The sequence below is a fragment of the Vespa mandarinia genome, chromosome 1 (assembly GCF_050613455.1).
Source record: "Vespa mandarinia isolate Hongniang chromosome 1, ASM5061345v1, whole genome shotgun sequence".
NCBI lineage: Eukaryota > Metazoa > Arthropoda > Insecta > Hymenoptera > Vespidae > Vespa > Vespa mandarinia.
This window is the reverse complement of record NC_140810.1, coordinates 6,086,285-6,112,074: the sequence shown is the minus strand read 5'-3', so window position 1 is coordinate 6,112,074 and position 25,790 is coordinate 6,086,285. Positions and strand designations below refer to the sequence as shown.

Here is a 25,790-nt window from a genome sequence, read left to right as displayed (position 1 = left end):
TATATATATATATATATATATATATATATATATATATATATATATCAGATTTATTCAAAAAATTATGTCAGTTTGAATAAGGTTTTAACTTTCAAAGGATTTATTTTATCAAAGAGGATTTATTTTATTCAAAAACTTCCATGAAAATGTAATAAAATTGTATAAATATTAAAGGAAATTAAATTTAATAAAGTTACAAATTATTATTTTTTTTTGTATGTAAAAATGAACCAAATTTTTGGATACTATACGTATGTTTAACGTATAGTAATAGTTTATACGTATATATAAACTACTATGTATATATATATATAAACTACTATGTATATATATATATATATATATATATATATATATATACATATATATATATATATAAGTTGTTATTTTCCAAAATTCCTCTCCAGAATTCTGAAAAACAAATACGATATCTCTATCCAATAACACAGTTCGAAAATAATCAATGATACTTGATAGGAAAGAACAAATCGAATTTCAACGAAAGGGTGAAATAACCAACGGTAGGAATGGAAAAATATTGTTTTTCTCAACTATGGAACCCTTTTTAAAGAAAGAGAAACGAGTCGATGTGGCGTTCGAGAAACCATGGAAGAAAGATCCATAGGGGTCACGTGTCCGAACACGTGACCTGTCGACAGCTCGATACACGCGACCGTTGTATGCACATATGTGTATACGTTTATGTATATATATATATATACATATATATATATATATATATATATATATATATATATCAGTGTGTGCATATATGTACGCGGAAGAGACGCGAGCACGAGTTGGACACTCGCGTGAAAACGCATAAATGCACAAGTGCATATTGTACGTAAAGCACAGCCTCCGGCTGACTGGATGGCACGCCGGTTTGCTACGTGAATCTTTCTTCTCTTCATGGCGAGGCGTGCGCGCATGCACGCACGTGCACACGAAACTATGAAACATGCTCGTCCGAAAGAGAAAGAGAGTAAGAAAAAGAGAAAGAGAGAGAGAGAGAGATAGAAAGAGAAAAAAGGAGGGGTGCTTTCTGCTCCATTGTGCAAGACCCCTCGCATCCGCTCGGCGGTTGCTTTAACTTGCCATATTGTCAAGTGCCACTGGCTAAATTTGTTATTCTATTGGATTATGGGAGGGACGTATCACGAAAAATGGAAGGGGGATATCTCTGGGCGATCGTGCACAAAACTAAACCCTGATTGCTAGCTTATCTTTCAAAGGATATATTAAAGTACGGTTTTAATGTCCTTCATTCGTCGTTGTTGATCTTTTCTTGTTAAGACGTTTTCTTACAATACCTTCTTAATTATTTATTTATTATCTATTGAAATTTTTGTTAAATATTTCTGCGAAGTCGTATTAAGAACTTCTTTATGTTTATACTTTCGATTAAGTAATACGTGAAATTTTCAATGAGTACGATTGATAAGAAATCGAAATATCAAACGTTGAAATGAATCGATTAAATAAGATCTCAAGTGATCTTTTCATAAAAAAAAAAAATTTGTTCGATTAAAGGGACTACCGTAAAAGATTTTATTTTCAACGAGGATAATAATTTTGGAATTATAACACCACACGCACGATACTTGATTAATTTATATTTCGTAAATAAAATAATTTATCGGACAAAATGCGCAGTAGATCATTTTTCACGTATAATTTACTCACTTCTTTTCTTTTTTCTTTTTTTCTTTTTAACGCCGTAGGCCACCAATTAAACGCTATGTTAGCTATCATAAATTTTTTTTTCTTTCTTTTTTCTCTCCCCTTTCGGTTTGATTCTTACCGATCCGTTCGACTTATAATCGCCGGGGGATAATACCAGGCGTCTTTATCTTTACCTTCTTATTCGCCGAAGTCGCGCACGCCTCCGTAAAATTGCAAATCCTAAGGCCGGCGAACTCGACGCTCCGCCTTATGCACGGAGAAGCCGCTAATTAAATAATTAGTTTGTTGCATTTTCTTATGAACGATCAAAACGCGCTTGGCATCTACGTCGAGGCGGTTAAGCAAGTTCGATAAGGAGCATAAAATAACTTCGATTACGAGCTACTCGAATCTTCTTTTAGGAAACCCTTTTTTTTTTGCTATCCAATCTAAATGCTCTTCGCATAATCGATGACTATATTTTGTCCAAGTGATATTCTTGCGGCGGAATGTAAATAAAAACAAAAACAAAAAAGACAAAAAAAAAAATTATAGACATGATTTCGATATTAATATATTCCAGTGAGTTTAATTCTATATGAACGAATTTTTTTCGTGGTCGTAAAAAGAAATTATATAATGTGAAAGCTATAATATGTACGTTTATATTATATTGAATATTTTATATACTTCGAATATATATATATTAGGTGGATCGGAAATTAATGTCGTTTCTGCGCATGTCAATATTTGATTGTGATTAAAAATAAAAACTTGTTAAAAATTTATTTGTTTGAATTTAATTTAAGAAAGCGACATTACTTTCCGGTCCCCATAATATATATACCTAATATAATTATACTATATAGATATATTGTGTTAATATGTTATATAAATGTAACCTAATATTTCATAGCGTGCAGGATAAAAATTGTAGAAATTTTTCGAGAAAATACGCAAAAGATTTTCATTGAAATTAATCTCGGTTCTTGATTCCTGAGAAAATTACTTTGGACGGCTACGTATGAAGTTGAAGTTAACACCAACGGACGTAGGCGTTGATGCGGCGTGTGCGCAAGATAAGAGTAAATTGAGAGAAAGAGAGGATGAAATAAGAGTAGAAAATCCAACTAAGTAGCTTCGCAAAGCCGGAAAGGTGGCTAAAGCTTACATTAGATGGCTAGAGATTAGACACAGTCGAGGTCACGAGGGCTGTAATATGTTCCGTACCGTCAATCTCGGACTTGCAATTAAACCTAATACCCTGAATATTACAGCACGTTTGATTCACTATAAAGACATACCGACCTGTAAAAAAACTCGAGAAATAGTTACATTAAAATGCACAAGCATAAAGAAAATTACAAATTAAATCTCAGGTAGAAATTTTCATTCACGAATCTTTCATCATTTTCTAAAGTATAAAATACATTATATATATATATATATATATATATATAAATAAATAATATAAAATAATATAAATATAAAATAATATAAATAATATAAAAAAAAAATATATATATATATACACGTTAATAGTTTCTTAACATCAATAGGTAAATTTTAAAGTTAAATAAATCGATAATGATAGATCGATTATTTGTGAATTCATTTATTAAATATATAATCTATAGGAAAGTCGTGATATAAAAATTATGCGAAAAGAAATAAATCGAATCGTAGAATGAGTAAAAGTCTCGTTCAAGTTCGGACTCGCATGGCCGAGCAGTTCTTGGTTGGTTGTACGAAGTTGTCTGTATACCGGTCAGCAGCGTAATAATAACGATAATAAGAATGATGGAAGAATGGCGGAGGAGGTTGAGAGAAGGTGGTCACGTCATATAATAACGGTATATGTTATAGAGTAATGTGAAAGGAGAAAAGAGAAAGAGCCAGGGACAAGTACGGAAAGGGTCAAATTCGTTGTAGTCTCCATGAGAAATCAATTTTTTCGTTTTTTTTTTCTTTTTTTTTTCAATGCACGGTCGGAAGGGGAAACGAAAAATAAAAAATAAAAAAAACCCAAAAAAAGAAATAAGGGGAAAAAAAATACACTTCGTTAATTAGATTCCAATCGCAGTCACTTTTATAAAAAGTTTATTTCTATACGGATGAACATTTGAAAGCAAATAGATAAGACTACGAAAGTATCAAAGTGACCGATAGAAAAGTGAAATCTCCGATGTCTCGAGTTAAAGGTAATTCAGATGCGTCTCCGGGTCACGACTGTTGATTATTACCGCTATTACCGTATCCGAACTCATCTCGGTCCATCGTATCATCCCATTCCATACCGTCCACCACCTCCCAAACCGGTCGCATTCGATATTACATTCCGTCGATATTGCGAGTCGAATGCGATAGAATCGAAATGATTTCGTTCGAATGGATCGAACTCGAAAAGTTTTTTCTTCGAACGTGCCCAGGATAAAGAGATTATAGAGGAAATCTTTCACCATTTTTTATTATCTTATTGACTCTTGCTACTTCTATTTGTCTTCTTTTTTATCCCGTCGTTGGTTATGGTTCCCAAGCAAATGAGATCGAAGAGAGAGAGAGAGAGAGAGAGAGTTTGATTATCTATAACGGAATATCAGCGGAAAATCGGCAAGCATTAGGCCGCATTTCGAAGTAATGATTTACGGAGAAAAGCGGGAGGATAATTTTCCAATTATCCATGGGGATCGCGAGCCCCTTCGGCGCTCACGTATCGGACCGCGATCACGATGCGCGATCATGACGCGACCACTATGCGAGCCAAGCGCGACTATTAAGATCGGCCAAAATCTGAATAATGTAGCAATTCAATTCTTTTTATATCAGAAAAAAATATTGCAAACCTTTATCCTTCATTTTATACCTTTAATACATTGTACAGTTATGATAATGAAAATGAAATAATATAAATATAAATCATATAAATATAAATATATGATATTGAGATATAATTTTCACTATCATAAATCAATATTATATAGATACATATATACATATAGACATATATTTTATAATTTATATATTATATATGTATATATGTATTTGTATAATTTATGTATATATGATATTAATCATTTTCCTGTAAAAACTTTAGAGACAAGACAATCTCGTATCTTTAAAGAGAGTTAAGGAAATATGATTTTCCATCTCTCTCCCACTCTCTCTCTCTTTCTCTCTTTCTCTCTCTCTCTCTCTCTCTCTCTCTCTCTCTCTCTCGACCATCCTCTTCCACCCTTTTTCCTCTTTTCCCTCGTTTCTCATTCTTTTCGCGTGGGAGGCCGCAATACGTCCGGTTCTCTCGCCCCCTCTTCCACCCTCTCCCACCTTTTTCCTCCTGACGCCGCCTTTTGCCTCTTCGCGGATCGCCAAGCTCGCATGCAACTCCTCCTGGCAACGTTTCACCATGTCGAAAGGACTTTTTTCACCATTTTCTCGAGATTAATTCGCCAACAAATGACGGAAATAATAGTCGAAGAACTTTCGACTAACGTATAAATAATTATCGTTGTAGTAATGTTCATTACTATCGGAAATCTAAGAAAAGTTTTCATATAATCGATTTTTTGTTCACTTACTTGCAATGCAATTCTCCTCGTACCGTTGACGTGCAGATTCCGCCGTTCTTACATGGACTCGGTGAACACGAAACGAAACCTGAAATAAATAAACAAAAAACGTCATCACTTGGAATTTGAGCTGATCGTTAAATTTATCATTTATATAATACGATCGAATATAATGATAAATTACAGTACCGCTTAGTTACTTTTCCTTTTTTTTTTCTTTTTTTTTTTTTTTTTTCTTAAATAATATATTTGAAAATGCTGATTCCAGAAAACAAAAATTAAAATATAAAAGGAAAAGAAAGGGGAAAAACAATATTAAAATGAATATTAAAAGTAGCGAACGATCGAGAAGGATTCGATAAATACGAGATGAAATCTGAAATAAATAAATAAGTAATATCATAAGTTGGAATTTAAACTGATCGTTAAATTTAAAGTTCATGTATATAATCCAATCGAATGTTATAATAAATTACGATATACCTTAATTATGTTTTTTTTTAATTGTATATTTCAGAAACACAAAAAAGAAAAAGAGAGAAAAAGGAAAATGAAAAACAATATTGAAATGAATTAAAAGGAACGAATTCGATCGAGAAGAACTCGGTAAACATGAAAGGAAACCTGGAATAAATAAATAATTAACGTCATAATTTGGAATTAAAACTGATTGTTAAATTTAAAGTTCATGTAGATAATCCGATTGAATATTACGATAAATTACGATATATCTTAATTATGTTATTTTTTATAGATAATATATTTGAGAAAGTCGATTTCCGAAAACGAAAATAAAGAAAAAAAAAAAAGAAATGGAAAGAGAAAAATTTTATTAAAATGAATTAAAAGTAGCAAACGATCGAGAAGGATTCAAATAAATATTAGTCAAAACCTGTAATAAATAAACAAACAACATTGTCATTTGGAATTCAAACAAATTGTTAATATTTAAATATCATATATATATAACTCGATCGAATATTTCAATAAATTATGATACATCTTAATTATTCGTTTTTTCTTTTCTAAATAATATATTTGAGAACTTTGATTTCAGGGAAAAAATAAATAAATAAAACATGGAAAAATAATATTAAAATAAATTAAAAGTAGCGGACAATCGAGAAAACGTATGCTCCTTATGTGGATGAGAGAAAAGATGTGTTACCCGAACCTTCACTTATCGAAGTAGCAATTAAAGTACATTTCGAGTATATGGAAAGAAGAGTGAGAGGGAGAGAGAAAGAGAGAAAAAGAGAGAGAAAAAGAGAGAGAGAGAGAGAGAAGAAGAAGAAAAAGAAGAAGAAGAAGAAGAAGAAGAAGAAAGTGCGCACGAATCCTAAAAGAACCTTTGACACGGCACGCAAAGTGAATTTTCGTGTAACCCCATCGAAGAAGATAGAAAGGTGTGGAATAAGGAAAAAGAGGAGGGAAGGTGGGCAAGCGAACCCTTTCGTATTTCGCGACCACTTTTAAGGGAGCACGAGGACATTGCAAAGGGGCTGTAAACATGCGAGAATCCTCGAACTTGATCTCAGATCGATGAGACTTTACTTCCGTGAGAGAAACTGAAAACTCGAAACAATATAGTAAACGTATAAATTCAACAAAATCGATACACAGAATATGAAATACAGAAATAAAATATTTATGGGAATATGTTAGATTGTGATTCATAAAAATTACGACAATGAGAAATTATTTTGTTTCTTCGATTTCTTTTTATAATTTTTCTTTTTTCTTTTTTTTTTTTATTATTATTATTATTCATTTACAACAATTAGAAATTATTTTATTTCGATTTCTTTGTATAATTTTTCTTTTTTTTTTTTTTTTTTTTTTTTTATTCATTTACGATAATTAGAAATTATTTCAACAAGTGACAATTATTTCTCGACAACAAAGACAATTGGAAATTATTCATGCATAATTTATGAAAGAGAATTTAAATTAAAGAAAGTAAAAAAAAGTTAAAATAATAAAAAAGAAAAAGAAAAAAAAACAAGAAAAGATAGATTTAATCGACAATTCATTTTCCTTCACGATTTAATCGATAATTCATTTTCTTTCACATTTTGATACTCATAAAGATGCCCGACAGATACAAGATCTTAGAAAAAGCGTGTAGAATCTTAAATATTTCTATAAAACGATGACGCTACGTAACATCGAACTCGCTGCACGCTTAGTCGTTCCTAGGCATCGATTAAGAGAATTTGCATGTGAGCTTTCCGTTCTGTTCTTTAGAGCACGTTTCGTGCGTATTTCTACGGGTACATCCTCTCTCTTTCTCTCTCACTCTCTCTCTCTCCCTCTCTCTCTTTCTCTCTCCCTCTTACTCTTTCTCTCTCTCTCACTCTTTCTACACGATGATGTTAGCGATTCGATAAGACTCGAACTAAATCACACGCGCGGAAAGCGCGTGTTAGGAGCTCGATTAACGTAACGTATCTTCGCATAAACCATGTCGCAAGACTAATGGACACACGCCAGTGTTGCTATAATAACAACGCGGCAAATAACTGCTTAAGGGCAACGAATGGGAGAAAGAGAGAGACAGAGAGAGAGAGAGAGAATGTATGTGTATGTCTATAAGAAAGAAGGAGAGAAAGGGATAGAAAAAGGAGAGGTGGGAGGCAAAACTCGACGAGCACGTTGTACTTATGTTTTATCAGGGTACACAACCCTATAGAGTCCTACGTGTTTGTCTACGTGACCTTCGATCCTGTAAGACGCTAAGTGATGCCCAACTTTCTCGAATTTACCACTAACGATCACAGTCTGAGTTGATCTTCGAATAAAATATTCGCATAATCGGATTTTTACGTATAACGTCAATTTACGTGGCATACGTTAAGAGTGGCGTTAATGGAGGGGGGGTGGCGCAAGGAAAAAGAGGAAAAAAGAGGAAGTTGACGATCTCGCAAAGAGGTTCCTCATTTCCGTCGTGTCTACGTATGTAAAGAAGGTACGTACGTACGTCGTGTCGGTACCAGGTTCGTTTCACGTATAAATTCCCAAGTCTTTTATTCGAGTAGGATGCTCGACAAGGATACGTTTCAATGAATCTTCCCCTTGGTGGTTCTGATATTCGAAACTATAGTGATTAATGGCCAAGTATATTATTAATAGCGAATGGGAAAAAGAGAAGTACTTACGATGGAAGGCATCGTCGTGTAATCCGAGTCTCTCGTGATGTAATGTATGTCTGTATGTATACACGAGATCACTATGGGTATGTCACGTAGGCGTAGGATGCTCTTTAAGAAGATACTCCATTCTGAACGGACGAAAATGTCATTGTGACGATGAGAAATATGGGAGTCCTTCGCATTCGCGACACGGTCGGCCAACCGCCGATCAAAATTTACAAATAAAATAGAGAAAGAGAAATATATAGATATACGTACGCTTTCGAATTTTCGTTAATCTATGCAAACGACATTAGAAAAGAAAGAATATGTTACCTAATAATATCAATTGGTAAAACTTTAATGATCGATTATGCAAATTTTCTCACGGAACGAATTATTCCTTTTGGATCGAATATTTTTCATTAAATCTACAGTCTTTAAAATTGATCGCATACGATTACAAATTCCTATTAATAAATATCTTTGTGTAATAATTTATAATAAATATTCGTTACGATCTTGTATATTCTAATTAAACATCGTTGTTCGAATTTACAAATGAGAGATAATATATAAAAATCATCAAACAAATAAAAAAATGTCTACGTTTAGGGATCAATTATCAAAGATTTACATTTATCAAGTTTCAATTAAGAGACAAATCTACGTTGAAGATGTCCATTTCTAAGGAAAAAAAAAAAAGAAAAAAAAAAAAAGAAAAAAAACAAATTCGAAGGAAGGAAAATAAAAAAGAAAAAAAAAGGAGAAACGATCGATAGGTGTTGCGTGCTATTGTATTAAAAATACACAAGAAGGAAACAATTCGAGAGAAGTAAAGGAAAAGAGAGTCGTTTTGCACGCTCGAACTCGAGTAAGACCGATCTCAATTTATAATTCTCCGACACGTCTGTGGTCATTGAAGTCGCACGACGCGACGACGATGGCCGCTGGGCTCGTGACGATAGCGTAGCTGCGTGTTAGAGAGAGTGAAAGAGAGAGAGAGAGAGAGAGAGAGAAAGAGAGAAAGAGAGAGAAAGAGAGAGAAAAAGAGAAAGAGAGAAAGAGACAAGACCACACGACGACGCGACGACGACGACACAACGACGACGATTCAATCTATGTGCTCCCGTAACGAGAAGAGGGCTACGCCGAGTCACTCAGCACATAGATAAACATGTATATATGTACATATATATATATATATATATATATAAATATATATTCGAGAAGACGCAAGTCGCGAACAAGAACACACAAACACACAACACAACGAAGAGGACGAAATGCACGCGCTCGTCGGCAATGTTCGCGACAAGACGGATGAGATCAGTTAAACCAAACTGCCATCGTGACAAATCCACCGTTTCCTCTGTTGTCGTCTTCGTCGTCGTTGGTTGTATTCTCTACACGTGCTAAACAAAACCGTCCTATGTAAGTCCATCACGCATGAAATTTAATTCATTCTACGTAGGACGAACGATTTTTCTGCGATTTATGTCAGGATTTCCGTCCGTGGGTAGTCTGAATGCTTGCTTGCTTGCTTGTTTCTTATCAAAATGATACTAATCGACGTTCGACTAATTCAATCGTCAGTTTCTTTCTAATCATTCGAACGAAACTAAAGAAGTAGTGAAGAAAAAAAAAAGATCCGTAATATTCATAATTTCTTTTTCAAAGTTACCTTTCAATGGACCATTCAATGAACAAATTCTCTAATGTCTTCCGAGATATACAAATTTCCTCTCGTTTGTATATTCGCTCAATCCTCGATTGAAAATTCAACTATTCTACTTTATTCTACTTTCTTGTACATTTTAATTTACTCTGATATGCGACATTTTCATTCAGATTCGATTGCATAAGTAAATAACACGTTAATATCTTTTCTTTTCGTTTTGATCATTCAGAAAACGTGTTTAAAATATTCTCGAAGCGGGTTTAAAGCGGGATAATTATATCGCATGGGTTACGCAAATTCAGGAATATGAAAACACGCGAAAAACGGCGTCATTAAAGAAAGAGAACGTGTCATTTAATTATGTATGCCGCACGATTAGTTTAGTGAATGCTCTCTCTCTCTCCCTCTCTCTCTCTCTCTCTCTCTCTCTCTCTCTCTCTCTCTCGCTAACTTCTATAAACTGAAAGCACACACACCCACGCTATATAATCTACATTGTCCTGAAAAAAAAGTGGCTTTAACTGTTTCAATTTCAGAGTAAATTGCCACGGAGAGAAAGAGAAAGCCACCGTTGAATTTATGCCTTCCTTCCTGCTCGTCCGTAAAATTAATTTGCGCTCGCGCTAATAATGGAAGCTCCGAGCAAATTGCACCACAAAAGCGAGCGAGAATGCCTGGATGACCGACTACGTAAACCGGCGTTTACGTTTCGTTCACAAGCGTTAAAACTTTCTTATATTTTTTACTATATTTATACCAAATGCCATGTTTTTTTTTTTTTTTACTACCGTTCTAATTAAAATACGCACGGTTCATTATAATATATCCGAATTTCTGCATAAACGTCATTTACATTTTTCGACTTAATTTTCACGCGATAACGTGCACGTTCGTTAGTTTCACATTAAAACGTATTAACGTTAAGGATCATAACGTTAAGGATCCTGTTATTATATATGAGAATAACAAAAAACCAAGATCTTTCTTGTCGAGATGTAATAAAAAATTCACTTTCGTTAGTACATTCGCTTTATTCTTTTAATTACTTTTTTATTTGTTTCTTTTAATATTTCGTTCTCTTAAACTATAAAGCAATATAAACGTCATTGAATTTATCTTTATTCGAAGAATAATTTTAATTAGATAAACTATAGAAATAAATTTATAATTAACGAAATAGGCGTATACGTAAACAAAATAAATAAACATAAGAATTCAACAACAAAAAAAAAAAGTCGAGACAACATACGCGTTTGAATAAAACATTTATTCCAAACTTATGATGCCTTTAATGCAAACATATATAATACATTATGTTCGATACATATTACATTGAATTATTATCTAGAAGAAATAAACTTACTGAAATGAATTTTTATTTTATTGTCTTGAAATAATAAAAAATTTATGATTATCAATATTAAACTCTAATTATATGGTTTCTACTAATTTTGGCATCGAACAGTCATCAGTGATCCTTACAGTGCTACAGACAAATTAAATACTGATCACCGATGACTTCTGCGGCATTCAAAGTGATAACATTGCAACAAATTGATTCACAATATTTATTTTTTAATTACTTTAGTTTACTTTGATCTATTATATTCTAATCTCTACTCTGTTCTCTCAGCACCGATACTTAATCTTTATATCGATTATCGTTCTTTTCTTTCGCTCATTTTTTTTCGCTCATTATCGCTTTCTTTCATTCATCTATGTATATCTTTTAAAACGCTTATCCAAATTACGTTATACAAATTACATTTAGACAGAGCACATTTAGACAGAGCACGTTAGACAGAGAGAGCACGTTCAAAATAAAATCCTAGACATCGCCTAAACTTCGTTTACGTATAAAACATTCATCATATATCTCTCATATCCTTTATATCCTTAGGATTATATTCCTACGTTATAAATATTATTCCTAGCATTTTTTCGACACTCACAAACAATCACACATAAATATTTTCCTAATTCTACAATATTTATCTATTTATAAATTTACATTCTAAAAAGTGAAAATCAATCGAAAAAATATATCAAACGAAAGAATATCTAAATAAAAATGAATAAACTTTAAGAATTTGAAAGAAATTCGAGATAACATACGTTTGCGCTTATTTCTAAGCCCACGCGATCGTGTACGTGTAAACACGGAGAACATCGGCATCGAGGATTCTCTCCAAGGATCTTGGAGATATCGAACGTGCGAAAACGCCGTGGCGCTTGCGTAAAACGATTATTTCAAGCTTTAAGAAAAGAACAGAGAAAGAAAGGGTGAGATAGAGAGAGAGAGAGAGAGAGAGAGAGAGAGAGAGAGAGTGAAAAGGGATAAGGATGAGAGAGGGGTGAAGACACGCCGCGAACCACGAGTATCCAATGAATGATTCAAGCGTAGATCTAAAGAATCTCGTTGCTGGTTCGAGTATTCGAACGTCTTTACGTGTATTGTGTATCTATGTATATGTGTTATGTGTACATGTATGCGCGTTTTACGTCATAAAGACACGCGCACGAGCGCACGCGCATTTTAACGCTCCGTTCCTTCGACCCAAGCATCGGGTCGTAAATTAACCCGTGAGGCAAGTTACACACCGGCGAAAGAGACCGATGGGAGGTCGATGTTTTTTCTATCGTCTATCTTAAAAGAAAGAGAGAAAAAGAGAGAGGAAGAGAAAGAGAGAGAGAGTGAAAGAATGAGAGAGCTTTCTCGTATGCGAGCGATGTGACATTTCGATGATCGGATAATAGGTTAAGGGCAAAAAGCTGAACAATGAATTTCTAGGATGACTATATCGAGATATGTAAGTACACCGAGAAAATAGGGGAAATTTATAATTGTACGGTATGTTGTATAAAAATGTAAAAAAAAAGTAAAAAAAATTATAAAAAAAAAAAAAAAAAAAAAAAAAATAAGAAAAGACATACATACTGAGCGCATTAAATTAAATGGCCAATAAAATCACCGAATACCTTGTATCGTGTTTACTGCCATTACCTATCTACATGATAATGATAGAGACGAGTATCTAACGTTTAAGAAAAGTTAGTGTTAGAAGTTAGATTATTATGTGAAATTATATAATAATAATATATTTTAGGAAAACTTTTCAAACCTTAAGTAGTTTCGATAAGTGTTTACAAGTGAATAAATAAATAAACACAAGCGCACACCCACATACATACATGTATATATATGTGTGTATATAAAAGATTATGTATGAAAAGAAAAACACATTCGCGAGTCACGATATCAGTAATGCTTATGTAATCGATATCTCGATCTAGTAGTTTTGCCACGTATTATCGGTATCACGATGAAATGGAACGATCCACGGCTTCTTCATTCGACTTCCGATACGATTATTCATCCTCTTTAACATCGAGAAAGATCACTTTTACTATTCGTGATTCAACATTTGCGAAAGGTCGTTGCTCCAGCACCTTGTCCGGGGTCAAGACTCGCAAATGTCTTGCGTGGATACCATGAACCGATGTTGTTGCTAACTCGTCTTAGAGAATAAACCGCTTTGTCCGCTTTCGTTTATATTACGATCGAACAACATTATGCTCGACAATTTTCGAAAATTACTATACGAGAAAATTAGCAAATACGAGACGAGAATTCGTCAAAGAAATATTTTATTCGATTCGAGATAAATAAATTTCATTAGGAAAAGAAAAAAGAAAAAAAGATATAAGGAATGATCGTTCTAAACTTTTTATATTAAATGAGAGATCGATCGAAAGAATTAATAAATTCGCACGATTTTTTTTTAATAATAAATTAAATAGGAACGACAAATATGGCGACACACTTTAAATCTACATATATAATTTATACATATATACGTACTCGTCGTAATCTATCTCTCTCTCTCTCTCTCTCTCTCTCTCTCTCTCTCTCTCTCTCTCTCTCTCTCTCTCTCTCTCTCTCTCTTTTTCTTCACGGTGATCATATATCAATGGTATTTAAATTTAAAATAGCAGCACGATCGAACGATCGATTCAAAGACGTGCCGATGAAAACGATTTAACGAGCTAACAAAAAAGTCGATTACATCAAAGAAGTAGTACCGAAGAGGAAGGGAACGAGCGAGTACCATAATCGGTCGATGCGTTGTCTTACAAAGCCTTTCAAGAGACCTTGCCCAGAGAAAGAAAGAAAGAAAGAAAGAAAGAAAAAGAGAAAGAGAGAGAGAGAGAGAGAGAGAGAGAGGAAGAGAGAAAAAGAAACAAACTTCGGCAAAAGGAGAAAAATTTTTTAAATTTTACGACCGGATGAATGATACCTGACTTCAAATGCGCTCTTCTTCTCTTTCAGCTTCGTATTCGCTAAGTTTTCCCGGAACAGAGACACTACGCGAAAGGATAACTTCCCCCTACCTTCCATCCCCCCACCCCAAACCATTTTACTACTTCACCTACCAGTACTCCTTTCAATCTCCCTTCCTTCTAACCAAACCTCTATCTATCTCTCGTTCACTTCGTCTTTCTCTTTCCCCGCTTCTCGTATGCCGACAATTCACTCTCATTGGCGGCTCGCCAGAAGGAAACGTTTCAACCTTTCCTCTCTCTTTTTCTTTCTTTCTCTTTCTCTCTCGTTCGCTCTCTCTCTCTCTCTCTCTCTCTCTCTCATTCCTATGGTCTACTCGTCCAACTAAATATCACTTGCTCGTCGATGAATGAAATTTCGAAGGATTTAAAAGCCGAGATAGAAGAACGAACACCTGTTGGCTTCCACAAACCGATTATAATAAGCTTTTCCATGCTTGCCAATGAACTCAAACGAGTCAGTTCGTTTCTTTATATTTCCATTTCGAAATAATATGGCGACCCTTCATTCGTGCTCGATTATTATTGAAAGGGATCACGGTCGAGATAACAAAATCGCTTTGCTGAAGTGTGCATAAATCCTTTTGTTCTCTTTCTTTTTTTACTCCTCGATTTGCATCAAAAAAAAAAAAAGAAAAAAAAAAATAGAAAAATCGATCGCGTGCTTTGCTAAGAGTGGAAACGAAAAAAAGGAAAAAAAAAAGAAAAAAAAGAAAAGCGAAGAAAAGAAAAAAAAGCATGATAAAACAAGACAGAACAAAGTAAAAAATGTAAAGTGAAAGGAGTGGCTGCTCGTAGGATCTAAAAGTGTTCAACGCAGCAGACCATGCTGGATTATGTCGAAAGGACGACGGTGCAGAATCGAAATCGTTCGACGTCGTTCCACGGGCAAAAGATTCTCGAGGCGGCTGGCTCGTATTAGCGGGCCCATTAATCACAATTACGTGAATTCAGGTCCCGTGGTCGCGCGCGTGCACACCTCACCAACGAGAGAAGAAGAGGAAAAAGAAGAAGAGGAAGAAGAAGAAGAAGAAGAAGAAAAAGAAGAGGAGGAGGAGGAGGAGGAGGACACGCTCGCAGAAAATGTACGAGTCGAAGAGCTCGGTAAAAATACCGCCCACTGGGCCGATGCCCTGCCAACAAACCTTCCCTTGTCGTCGTCCTCGCAGCGGGTGGATTATCCTGGACCACCGTGGAATTTCGATGGGACAGGAAGACTACATCGTTCAGTCGAACTCTTCTCTCTATCTCTTTCTCTCCTTTTTTTTCTCTCTCTCTTTCTCTCTTTCTTCTCGTCACCGCCCTACTTACATTCCACCCTCGTCTCCCGTTGCTTTCCGCTGCGTTTCTTATGTATATGTATGCGTACCGTTTTCTTCGATATCATCCAATGCTCTCAAGGGTCACCCCTGAACGATCTTGATCTTTGTTTCTTTGTCCTCGAGAATAATTTAAAAAGTAACTGCCTCGTTTGTGTAACTAATTGTGTATATATATATATATATATATATATATATATATATATGTATATATATATATACACACAACGATTTTAACCATTTCGAAGAGTTTTCGAACGTTTGAAATTATATTTCTAACGTTAAATCGTTTTTCTTTCTGTTACCTTGCACCATCATTTTACTTTAAATATTAAAAAGAAAAAAGAAAAAGAAAAGAAGAAAAAGAAGAAGAGAAAAGAAAAAAAAAGAATGAAAAGAAAAAAGTCTCCAAGTGAATAATGGTCATTTAGAAAAACTTTCAAACTCTACCAACCAGATTTTAACTCACATTCATTTATATATTTATACGATCGCTCTAAAGGCATTTTAAAGATATTACCGTTAGAACGAAGAGAAGGATAGCTTAGGTTAACTTAGCTTAGATATAAATGCACTTAGATACGGTACAAGTATGTACTTACACAAGGAAACGCATTTCAGAAGCGATCGCGCACGCGAAAGACCAACCGGACAGGAAATTATCCAGCGATCGGTGTACATGCACTATGTCGACCTCCCGCATTGCGCAAGAAGTAGAGCTCGTTTGTGCCATATTTGGCTCGGGGGAACTCGGGTTTCTAACTCCTTCGATAGAGGACTTCTCGAATCGTCTCGTTGCATCTCCGTAGACACGCACCAAGCAAACGCACCGTGTCACTAAAAGGAGAGAAAATCGCTTTGCTCGTTGTCGTCGTCGTCGTCAACGTCAACGAAACTGCATTACCACTTTTTCTTACTTCCTTCGATCCTACTCGATTCTATTTCGAAAGGCTTCTATACCCATTAACTCTTAGCCTTAGCCTGGTCAATATTTATTTATTATAAATTATACAAACTCGTTTATTGCAATTTTATTATGTATACCTATTCGATTGGTTAACTCATTTCCTACTATTACATCGCTTTGATACTTTTCGACGACATTAAAGAATATAATATCTTTCAATTGGATACGATGGGTTAACGATAAAAAGCGTACGGCGATAAGTCGCGTGCCCTTTATGTAACATCCTCGAATGGATGCGCTATTATCGAGGGACGTATATATATGTATATATATATTGCTACTCTCTTGGTGACTCATTGAAGTTCATTCAATACTTTCAATCATTGATTATCTATCAACGTATGTATATAAAGTATTTCGAATTATAATACAAAAATATTATCATTTTTGATTAAAATCGATAATAGATAGATTAATCGATAATACAAGATTTATATATTACATTCGTTATTATTCGTTTCAAAGGAATTTTTCGATTTATTACAATGAAATAATAGATAAAGAAATCGTAAAGAAAGTGAATGTCCTTCGATTTTACTCTTGACCAAGCCACCCATCTTCGGAACAACGATCCGAGCCGATCGTTTTTACCTTCTCCCTTATATTTTCAACAATGTATACCCTTCCTAAGGACAGGTTCGAGGCGAGGAAGAGGCACAACAAAACGCGAAGAGGATCGTATAAGGTGAGCTCTCTCGACCACGTCGAAGAGAGTTAGGTATTTGCTCTTCGTCTCTTTTCGTCCCTTTTTCCTTCCCCTTTTCTTTCTCTCACACACACACACACACACACTCTCTCTCTCTCTCTCTCTCTCTCTCTTCCGAAGGACTTTTACGATGCGTTCGTGTATCGAACCAAGAGATTTCTCGAGATCGCGACATAACTCGAAACGTTCCTTCAGGAATTCGACCGCCATCGAAAACTCACAAACAAAGTAATCTTTAATAATGAACTTTCAAACGACATTAAACTTTTCTCCATTGATTTATAATTTTTAAAATTATTTATGCTCAACACGGAAGTAACTTTCGTATCTTTGGCATTTCGATATAGCGAGTTACCTTCTCTCCGGTCCCTGACTTACCTTGAAAAATTTTTTAATCAACGCTCGTTCGATCGCGATCTGTTCTTCTTTTTTTTCTCTTTTTCTTCTTTTTCTTTTCTTTTTTTTTTTTTTTTTTTTTTTTTTTTCTTTTTTAAGCAACGGTACACTCCCGAAAAGTCCACTGCCGTCGTCGTTTGTTAAATTATCACGAAATTTCCTTGGCAGCTTGGCGTGATTACGATTTATGGACCAGCTTCGAAATATGTTCCCCTTTTTTTTTCTTTTTCTCTTTTTTTTTTTTTTTTTTTTTTTTTTTTTTTTTTTTTTTTTTTTTTTTATTATTATTATCATCTTCCGTCGGTTCGTTGACTTCTTCACTTCGCGAGCACGCTTGTAATCTATCATATTCTTTAGAAATGAAATTTGAAGAATGAAACGGTGACCTAAATTTCGTCCCGAAAGTATAATAATATTTAGGGATGAGTACGTATAGTAATTTCTTATTCGTTACGACGACGATATTAACGAATTGTTACGTTATCATAATCGATTTAAAATACATACGATGTATTAAAATCTGTGATATAATGAGGATTAAAATTTTTTTTCGTTAATTTTTGTTTAAAGAAATTCGCACGAGAAAAAAAAAAAAAAAAAGAAAAGAAAAACCCAACGAACGATTACAATTCAAATTTCCCGACCCCTATAACGTGACGCATACAATGTAAGATTATCGGCTCGTATCGAAGACTTATTATATATCGATTATAATAAGTGCAGATGCTGGAAGAAAATCTATTGGATCCAAGAGTTCTCTTATTTTCGAACGTCTGCAAGGAATGTCGGTTATTTGATACCTACTTCGACACTCGATACGTAAGTGGTTCGAGAAGCCTCGTCCCGGACTTTCGTTCTCTCTTTCTTTATCTACCTTACGCATCCTCTTTTTTCTTTTTCTCTATCCACTTCAGAACCGACTGAAATAAAGTGCGATGGACGAAAAAAAAAAAAAAGAAAGAGAAGAAAAAAGGGAAAAGAAACGATTGCAAAGTAAATTCTCAGATAATTACATTTCGCTTGATAAATCGATCGAAAAATTATGGCTTACTAGCGAATATCGGCGCGGGGGGGAGAGGAGAAGAGGAGGCGGGGAGGGCAGAGAGCCTGTCTTGTGATATATATTGGATCATTATTAAAATTGTCTTTATCACAAATACATATTACTTTATTATCTTGGAAGGGAACATCGTTTACTTTGTCTTTTTCTTTTCTTTTCTTTTTTATTCATCTTAATATACACATACATATTAATAATATATTCATATTAATAATAATTTTCATATTATTATCTACGTTATAGTAAGCAAGAATTATAAAATTTATAGTGACGATATTGAAGTAATTTAATATCATCTAATCTAATATTCTATCAATATTGATACAAAATAAAAACGATTTTATGAGGCAATTAATAACAAATTATCTTCAAATTTGCAATTCACAAAAAAAGAAAAAAAAAGAAATAAAGAAAAAAAAAGAAAAGAAAAAAAAAGAAATATATACCAATAAACTTTCTAATAAATCCTAGACAATATGTAAACGTCTCGAACTTAACGATAAGACAACTCCTTAGAATTGCAAGCAAGCAAGCAAGCAAGCAAACAAGCAACAAGTGGTCCATAAACGGTGGCTGCGTAAGCCGTGCAACCATTTCCCGTTTTAAGTAGGACGTAACACGATAAAGGAGAAAAAGAAAAGAAGGAGAAGGAGAGAAAGTGACGTACACTAGTTAATCGATCATCGATCGTAGGCGCATGCTCAAAATAATAATAATAATAACAATAATAATAACAATAATAACAATAACAACAATAACAATAATAATAATAATAATAATAATAATAATAATAATAATAATAATAATAATAATAATCCATAAGTATAATCGATAATAACCATTTTAAAGCGAGCACTCCATGCGTATTAGCAAGTTTTGAAGTAAATACAGTCTCTCTCTCTCTCTCTCTCTCTCTCTCTCTCTCTCTCTCTCTCTCTATTACATATATATATATATATATATAATATATATATATAGACACACGCGTATGTATGTATGTATGTATGTATGTACTCGACGCGACTCGGAAAGGAACGCAATTACGGTGGTCGTCGCTACGTGCCGACGATAATGGCATCTTCCTTCGATGAACACCGTCCTCTTTGAAGACCACCGACAGCGGCGCGGGAGAACTGAGCAAGAAAATGTGCGGGTCTCTTCGGCTTTGCCCTCGAAAGAATATCACTGCGACTTTTTCGTAGGACGAACGCCCGTCAAACTCAAACATAGCAATGACTCTCCCTCGTGCCATTCGATAATGATCATTACGAAATCGCACATTTATGATCGGAGAAAATGCGGAAGATAGTAATTGTTTTTCGATCGAGAAAGTATTATGACGTCATTTTGATCCGATGTACCTCGTCGTTCATTCATCACAAATTTCTTTTTAATTAACAACAAGTTTACAAAATCTTATTCTCTAATTTAACGACTAATTTTACGACTATTAGAGAAATATATTTTAAAGCGTTGACATTGACGTGTTTTTATTAATCGTACGACACTATCTATAATGATCTGTAAATCGTTGTAACGAATTGGAAATGTTTAAAAAAGAAATATATAAATCATCTTAATTTTATTCAATATAAATTACATAATTTACATAAATATTCAAACACCAAACAAATTGGTTATCAAATCGTCGAAAGGCTTTTTATCACCAAAAAAAAAAAAAATATATATATATCCAAAACTAAATAATGCGATTAACCGAAATTTTAAATAAAAGAAAGAAATTTTGGAATATAATCAAACAAATAAATATAAATATAAAAATATAATAAACGAACGAGAATGATTTGAAAGTTTTATCGCCATTTGAATTTTTTTAGAACTACATACGAAAAGAGCTTGGTTCTCTTCGTTCGAGGTGTCCCCTTGTATCCGGAGGAGACCCTTCGTCTCTCACCCCCCTCCGCCCGTCCGCCCCTTTCTCCAAAACGACCGAATGTTCAACCATGGACAGGAATAACGGCGTCGAAGAAGAGCAGACCAGGGCAACGCTTTTAAGAATCGAGCAGAGCCCATGAAACAGAGACAGAAAAACGAAGAGAGAGAGAGAGAGAGAGAGAAAAGAGAAAAAAAAGAGGGAGGGGAGGAACGAACGAAGAGACACAGGGATTCTATTGTATTATAATGGGCATTATACGGATATTCGCCTAAGTGGCTCGTACCTCCTTCCTATTGCGCAATTTATGGCCGTTCGTTAGCTGACTATACTGTTTTTAAGAGGTTGGTCCAGGACCCATACTCCAGCTATACCTACCTGTCTACCTTAGCTACCCACCTAACCGAACCTACGTATGCTCATAGGATAACAACGCACCTCCCTTGAGGGGGCAATTTAAGCACGAGCCGAAAACCAGCAATTCTCCTTGAAAACGTGTTCTCATCGTGATATCTGGAGCTCGAAGATAATATTAACATAGCACAAATCATTTTACGATGGGGTATATGTATAAAATGCATCTGATCTACAATGGATTTTTTTTTTCCATCATTAACAGAACCATTATCTATATGGAATTAAATCGTACATAACTTACGAATTTTTATTTATATTTAAATAAATGAAAATATAAACGAAAATATCATGAAATTTTTTTGATTTTCATAGAATAAATTTTTCAATCGATTCGAATAATATTATGTTGTTCGTCTCGTACGAATACTCCGTAATGATCATACAAACATTGGGAGCGCGAGAGAAAAGATTAAAAAAAAAAGAAAAAAGAAAAGAAATAAAAAATAAAGAAAAAGAAAGAAGAAAACGAAAAAGAAAGAGAAAAAGAAGAAGAAAAAAAAGGAAAAGGTAAGAAAAGATTGAGTATCCTTTGAAGATTCCTATGGTAGGGAACGAAATAAAATGGCATCTAGATCCTAGCTGGTCTCGCTTCGTAGGGGAAGGAAAAAAAGATTCCGCGGTCAATCGAGAGGGAGAAAAGGTTCGCAGCTGTTCTCTCTTCGATATTATCGATTCCTTCGCGTGCGACGAAGGCACGGCAAGCGTGGATGTTCTTAGTTTGTACAGCCCTGCTATGAAGAGAGAAAGAGAGAAAGATAGAGAGAGAGAGAGAGAGAGAGAGAGAGAGAGAAAATCGGGGCCCCGTGCGTAGCGGGCCTGCAGGACGAATGGAACATCTGCCGGTGCCCGGTAAGCCCCTTCTCCAAACACCATCACCACCACCATCGCCATTTTACCACCACCACCAACATCACCACCATCGTCACCCTGCACCACATTATACGCTGGACTCCAGCGTCTCTGCTATATACTAACCGCATCAACGACATCGACTACGACACATAACTCCTGCGAGCAAGACACTAACTTCTTTTTTTTTTTCTTTCATTCTCTCTTTTTCTATTTTGTTTTTTTTATTTTTTTTTTTTTTTATTTTTCTTTCTCCTTTTTTTTTCTTTTTTCTTTTTTCTTTCTCATAGAACAAGGTCGACGTATCCCTCGTATACATACATATGTATATGTATATACCATATCCACATTAGAGCGCGAAAATAAAAGGAATTTACAAAAAGTATTGTCCTTTAGTTTCTCGCGCTATGTCGTCGTCCCTGCGTTTCTATGGGTACTCGTAGGCGGTGTGAAAAAAAGGATACATCGACTGGGACCATAAGCCAGGCACACGCTTCGGATTTTATGGCTTAAGAAAGAGAGAGAGAGAGAACGTTCATTGCTCGATAACAAGGTCACACAGGAAATCTTTGGGTATCCCTTAGGAAAGGAAGATTTAAGGATCTTCTTATACACGTTTTAAATTGATAAGAGAAAAGATATGTAATAATGTTAAAAAAGAAAAAAATGCAATCGGACTTATCTCGGTGGACTGCAATAGTCGAGGATCTTATTCATTCGAAATTGAAATCAACGGAGATGGTATAACGTCGGGATAAATATTAATAAGTGCAGGAAACTCGTTGCTGTTTAAAAATGTTATCTTCCCGTTCGTTTCGAGAAATAACACCGAAGATAGCAGAAAGAGAGAGAGAGAGGGAGAGAGAGAGAGAGAGAGAGAAAGAGTTAGAAGCGGCGAGACATCGGGCGTCGGGAGGTCAATCCTGTAATGAACGTATGGTAAATCCCTAAGAGGAGGAATAGTATTCGAGAGATTACGAATCGCTGAAGCGTTGAAGGTATCTTAGAAGATCCTTCGGATGAAAGTACAGTTACATAGGCGAGGCTCGTACTTACTTACTTACGAACGAGCGCTGCCTTTATCCAGGCCACAGCCAATAAAGGGGAAAACTATCCTAGGTATCGCTGCAAAATGGTGAAAATATTTAATTCCGACTGTTTCTATCTTTTTTCTTTCTTTCTCTTTCTCTCTTTCTCACACGCGCGCACGTATGTGTATTCGAAAATGAATGCTATTGAAAATACATACTTGTTTTTACCAGTCGAACGAATTTTACGAGCGAATTAATTCAAAGATATATTCCGAGTTAAAATTGAAATTAATATATAGGAAATACAAGTTAGAATCATTATAAGTGATTATTTATTTTTATCGAATGAATAACGATAAAATAAAATAAATAAATAAGACTGATTTTTTTTTGTTTTGATATGATGAAACGATAATGGAAATAAAAATGTATAAATTGCTCAGTTTATTTCTCTTCTCTCTATAATCACGGGATATGTTCTACGTATATAACAAATAACTATGTAGAAAATAAAAGATTCGTGCCTTTGAGAGTCAAAACGTAGGGAAGAGTAACGAGGAATCTCATCAGAGCTTCAACGGGTCCCTCGAAATTCTCGTCACGTACGAAAGTGACGTGAACTGAGCAGAGGACGACACGACTCTGCTGACCATTTCGTTCGTAACGACATACAATCGAACGCGCTATTATGCAAGCGTAATCTCAACTTCGGTTGTACTTTAAGGTCAGCTGGAGACCGTTGATGCGTGCTCCCCGCTGAAATAATATCAGTGCTTTGATCACGATTTTCAACGATAATTCGTTCGGATAAAACTGTCTTTATCATTTGTTAAAAATTAAAAGAAAAAAAGAAAAGGAAATAATATAGATATAAAATGTAAATTGAAATAAATTCGTTTCAATAAAAATTATAATATTATTCGAATATAAGAAGAAATATTTTAAAAATACAGAATTCGATTTACGAATTAAAAATGATCGATTTTATCGTTCAAACGTAAGAGATCGAAGTCCTTTTTCGAAGATCCTTGGAACGTCTTCGTACCATAGGTTCTGTCCTTCGTGTCCCACCCTTCTATACAGTGAGCAACTTTTTTTGACCTTTTCTCGAGTCCTTCGTTTTACACTGCAACCTTCCGTACCCCTTTCGCCTATCCTTTGTTTCGGACCCCAAGTTATATCTCAAAGTTCTTTCTCTCGGTCTGTTTCTCTCTCTCTCTCTGTCTCTCTCTCTCTCTCTCTCTTTCTTTCTCTATCTATCTTTTTTCTTTCCCTTTTCTTTCTTTGGTCAACCTCACAGGTTCGAATAAATTACGCCACCGTGTAGACCTCGCCGCGGACCCAAAATATTTCATTTCGTGGTCGTTATCGTTGCGATTCTGGAACAACTTGGAGGAATATAAATTACCGTTCTAACTTTATCTTATAAATGATATAAAAACTGATTGAAAATAAATTGAAATAAATTCATTTGAAAAACGTTCATAAATATTTTTCGAAATATCATTAAATGACGTATTAACGTTTAGAACATATTATTACGAAACGATTACGAAGTAATGATAATAAATATCTATTATTAAAAAAAGAAAAAAAAAAAAAAAAGAAAAAAAAAACATGTTATTAAAAAAAGATTACGAAGTTATGATAATAAGTAATGTGAAAGCGAACGAGCGATAAGAAAGTCTTAAAATAATAAAATTAAAAAGAACATAGAAAGTTGGCCGTAGGTATAGGGCTAACAAATACTCGGCGGCACAAACACACGTCTCATAGAACTTCTCCAACATCCGGCAAGGAACATTTCGAGGAGTCGAAGGCATCCTTTAGAAAAAGCGAAACATACGGCGTCGTGGCGCGCCGCTCTCGGGAAAGTCCAATATTGTCGCGACTTATCTTAGACACGCCTGTCTTCTTGAGTATATTCTCCCAGTTCAGAGAACACCAGAAAGAGAGAGAGAGAGAGAGAAAGACAGAAAAAGACAGAGAGAGACAGAGACAGAGAAAGAGAGAGAGAGATAAAGAGAAGGAACAGATGGAACAAGGAGAGAAGGTAAACAAAGAAAACCAGGCGAGAAAATGAGCACGTGTAGGTAGATAGGTACATGCCATTTCTAAATTCGCGAAAAAGGAAGCAAAATGAGAAAAAAAGAAATAATTTAATAAAAAATAAAAATAATGAAAAAACAATATATATATATATATATATATATATATATATATATAAAAGAAGGAATAAAATACAAAGTACACCACCCACACGATGACCCAATTAATAATATGAGGAAACATTGATTCATAATAACGAGCAATAAACAAGTCCTCGTCGTCGTTTAGTTAAAACAGGCAGTATACTTTCTCTGCCGTCCATCGTTAAAGGTTAAATACAAACTCACTTTGGAAAATGGAGAAACCGATTTATAATCGATACGTCGAGACTCGTTTGATATTGAAATTACATGTAAAGACGATCGCACCGATTGGAACCGAACACATACTTCGGATCGTACGGTAAATTAACTATTACGTCAGCGCTTTATTCTCACATCGATAGAAACGCGATTACTGATTGTAATTTCTTTTCTTTCTGTTTCTTTTTTTTTTTTTTGCTTTCTTTCTTTCCCATTAGTTTTTTCACCTTAATCTAGATATATTCGAGATTGATCGGAATAAAAAAAAAAAAAAAAAAAAAAAGAAAAAAAAAAAGAAAAAGAAGGTCTTTGGAAATAGTCGTTGTAAAAGTCGTTTATGCTTATATGTCAGTACG

General features: G+C 34.6%; 1 protein-coding gene across 1 annotated transcript in view; it reads right to left on the bottom strand.

Annotated features, from left to right (window-relative positions):
• Window positions 1–25,790, bottom strand: part of N (neurogenic locus Notch protein) — a 190,834-nt gene that overhangs the window by 147,491 nt on the left and 17,553 nt on the right. Inside the window, exon 2 of the mRNA XM_035878483.2 lies at window positions 5,241–5,319. Coding sequence (XP_035734376.1) covers window positions 5,241–5,319 — 79 coding nt within the window. The remainder of the gene's footprint in view (window positions 1–5,240; window positions 5,320–25,790) is intronic.